The sequence below is a fragment of the Lactuca serriola genome, chromosome 6 (genome assembly GCF_051521515.1).
Source record: "Lactuca serriola cultivar US96UC23 chromosome 6, Lser_US96UC23_V15, whole genome shotgun sequence".
NCBI lineage: Eukaryota > Viridiplantae > Streptophyta > Magnoliopsida > Asterales > Asteraceae > Lactuca > Lactuca serriola.
This window is the reverse complement of record NC_136413.1, coordinates 184,369,207-184,371,943: the sequence shown is the minus strand read 5'-3', so window position 1 is coordinate 184,371,943 and position 2,737 is coordinate 184,369,207. Positions and strand designations below refer to the sequence as shown.

The 2,737-nt window shown below is 33.7% G+C and overlaps 1 protein-coding gene across 1 annotated transcript; it reads left to right on the top strand.

Moving 5' to 3' along the window:
* Positions 1 to 300: 300 nt before the first annotated feature.
* On the top strand, positions 301 to 1,370 carry LOC145059212 (uncharacterized). The gene is made up of 2 exons (XM_079007066.1): positions 301 to 637; positions 860 to 1,370. Exons 1-2 carry the CDS (start codon positions 575 to 577, stop codon positions 1,172 to 1,174), a joined length of 378 nt encoding a protein of 125 aa, XP_078863192.1. The 5' UTR covers positions 301 to 574; the 3' UTR covers positions 1,175 to 1,370.
* Positions 1,371 to 2,737: the final 1,367 nt, after the last annotated feature.

Genomic DNA, 2,737 nt, shown 5'->3' with positions numbered 1-2,737 from the left:
CCAATACTCTTAAGTTTTGTAATGTAGCGACTATATGTTCCTTTATTATATATTTAAATTTGTAATATAATCCGGTTCAATTTATCTTTAACGAACTATGATCATAGATAACATAAAATCTATTAACAATTCAAATACTGTAAATGTCTAAATGATTTTAGATGTTATCAAACAATTTTTTCTTATTATACACTTTAGAAATGTTGTAGGGAAATGTCTAAATTGTCCTTGTGTTTTAGTACAACGTAGAAGTCGGGCGTCCCCCCCGCCACCACCTTCATTTATTAACAAATCACGATCGATTACAGTACCGTGGGCCATGAATTAGTTGTGCTGCTGCCTTTTATTTACCTCCGCCGTACCTCCGTCGCACCATGCCCATCCCATCCGCCGACAGTCCTGCTCCTCCTCCTACTCCTCACAAACACGCCACATACACAATCCTATTCTTCTTTTTATTCTGGATCCTCATAGAAGCGCTGCAATGTCGTAATCGGAGAGTTTCCCCACGTACTTCATTACTTGTTGCTCTCCTTCCTCTCTGTTGTTTAATCATGGGCTATACCATTGGTTTATGGTGATTTCGCAATCGATTATCCTCTTTATCAGAATCCAGCATTTGCTTTCATATTTCCAGGTATCATCATTCCATTTCCACCTCTGTTAATTTTTTATTTCAATACCTAACTTGTTGCTCTTGTCGGATTTTGAAGCATTCGAATATGCTTAACAACTTTGGTGATCATAAATTTAATTCATACCTGATTGATTGAAATTAAATACCGTTTCGATTACTAGATTGTCTACGAACTACGGATCATTCGTTATTCAAATTGTGATTCCTTTTGTTAATTTGTAGGCGGATCATATGTTGAAACAGTCGGCGAGTAGGAATCAAAGGGCAAAAGGATTCAAAGTGAAACATGCAGTTCAGATAAGTGTTTTGCTTCTGGTTTGCGTATGGTTACTTTACCAATTGAAGCAGACTTACATGAACAATAATCCAGCAATCCAAGTCTCGGTGATTGGGAGGAAAGGGTTGATTGATTCGCAAGTGAAAGAAAGGAATGACGAAGAACAAGATGTAGAAAAAGTAGATGAAGAAGAACCAGATCAGTTAGAAGATTTGATTGATGAAGACGATAAAGATGAAAGAATTGGCAAAGTTATTTGATAACAGCCAACAGGTATAGTGATGATCATTCATGTCAAATGTAGGAGAATGCTTTATACATAGTCACTAAACTATGATGTATAATGTAAGTTGATATATATATTCATGAAAGGAGAAGTCCCAATAAAAATTTCTAGTGTGTGAATATCAATGAACTGTTGAAAAGAAAGAATGAGAAATAATTTTATAAAAAAATAGTTACCATTATTTTGCTTTTGCGTTCAAAATACTATCGAGTTTCTCAAATTCAAAAGCTAAATCTGGACATGTTTTTTGCACAACATTTACATGCATGGTGTCAATGTCCAACAAAAATGTCTAGGAAATCGAACCAGTAAAAAAATATAAAACTACCCAAACGTCCTAATGAATGACAAATTTTTTCCTCGACTACGAATGCAAAACGATATCTATATCATGTAAATGACTTATAAGACCCTAGATTTTTTCTAAGTGTCATGAGTGTTTTTAATCAATCACATGGGTACAAAACAATATATTATAGCGATTAACACTTTAACCATTTTATTCCTCTAAAGATAGTCAAAAATCAATAAATTTTTAGAAAAGTCATAATGTTATGAGAAAAATAACAAAAAATCCCAAAAAAATTGAATACAAAAGTCCAGAAAACCAGCTAACTTATGCACTTTAATCATTTTTAACATTTTCAGTAAGTAACCTGACATAAGTTCTTATGAGACTAGCTCATTTGGCTAACAAAGTGTCTAACAAGAAGTTCATGAATTATATCTCATACATATACTAAACCGCCGTTCTAAAAATAAAAATAAAATTAAATTAAATTAAAAAAACAAAAACAAAATAGAACAAGTAATCTGCCAATATGACGCACCTACGTGAACAATTTGTTGTTGACGTGGGATGTCACGTCATCCTATTGGAATCAAACCCATGAACTCCCACTCATAACTCATGCCACTTACAACCCGCCTACACACATCTTGTTGTCTTCCTTTTTGAATCATTTTATTAATGTCTAAAATTAGAGGTGAAAAAAAGACCGACCCGAATCCGATATGATTTGATGATGTCAAATGCAATCCAGTTTCACCTAAAATTCGATCTGGTTTCAGACCGGTTTTTCCTTTGTTAGATCTGAATCGGTTTAATCTGATCCTGAATTTGATTTTATTTAAACATTTTTTAACACTCAAATATAACACAAAATGCAACATAGATTCATTAGAATACTTAAAGCATACATCAAATGTTGAAATAGAAAGAGTTTTGATGATAATATCAAACTAGTTAACTAATAATAATAATAAAGTGGCGTAATAACATTTTGCCAAATAATCTTGAATTTTGTGGTTTTCCATTTCGTGTCGCCTTCACTAAATTGTTCTTCAACCGTCACGCAAATGGATATGGGTCTCATCAATACCCTCTTCTTCATATTTGTCTTCGTCTTCATCGTCATCGTCTTCGTTTTGTTTCAGAGATGTTGCTAAGCCTTGTTCATATTCTTGTTCCATTATCTTCGGTTCAACATTCTCCGGTAGTGGGCCCTCTAGTGATGCGAAGTGTTGTGTATGGTCC

What these genes read in the sequence shown, in the direction of transcription:
- LOC145059212 (XM_079007066.1), top strand. Translation starts at nt 575, where the DNA reads ATGGTGATTTCGCAATCGATTATCCTCTTTATCAGAATCCAGCATTTG. An exon ending in ATTTGCTTTCATATTTCCAG is followed by an intron (nt 638 to 859) that starts GTATCATCATTC and finishes GTTAATTTGTAG; the next exon opens with GCGGATCATATGTTGAAACA.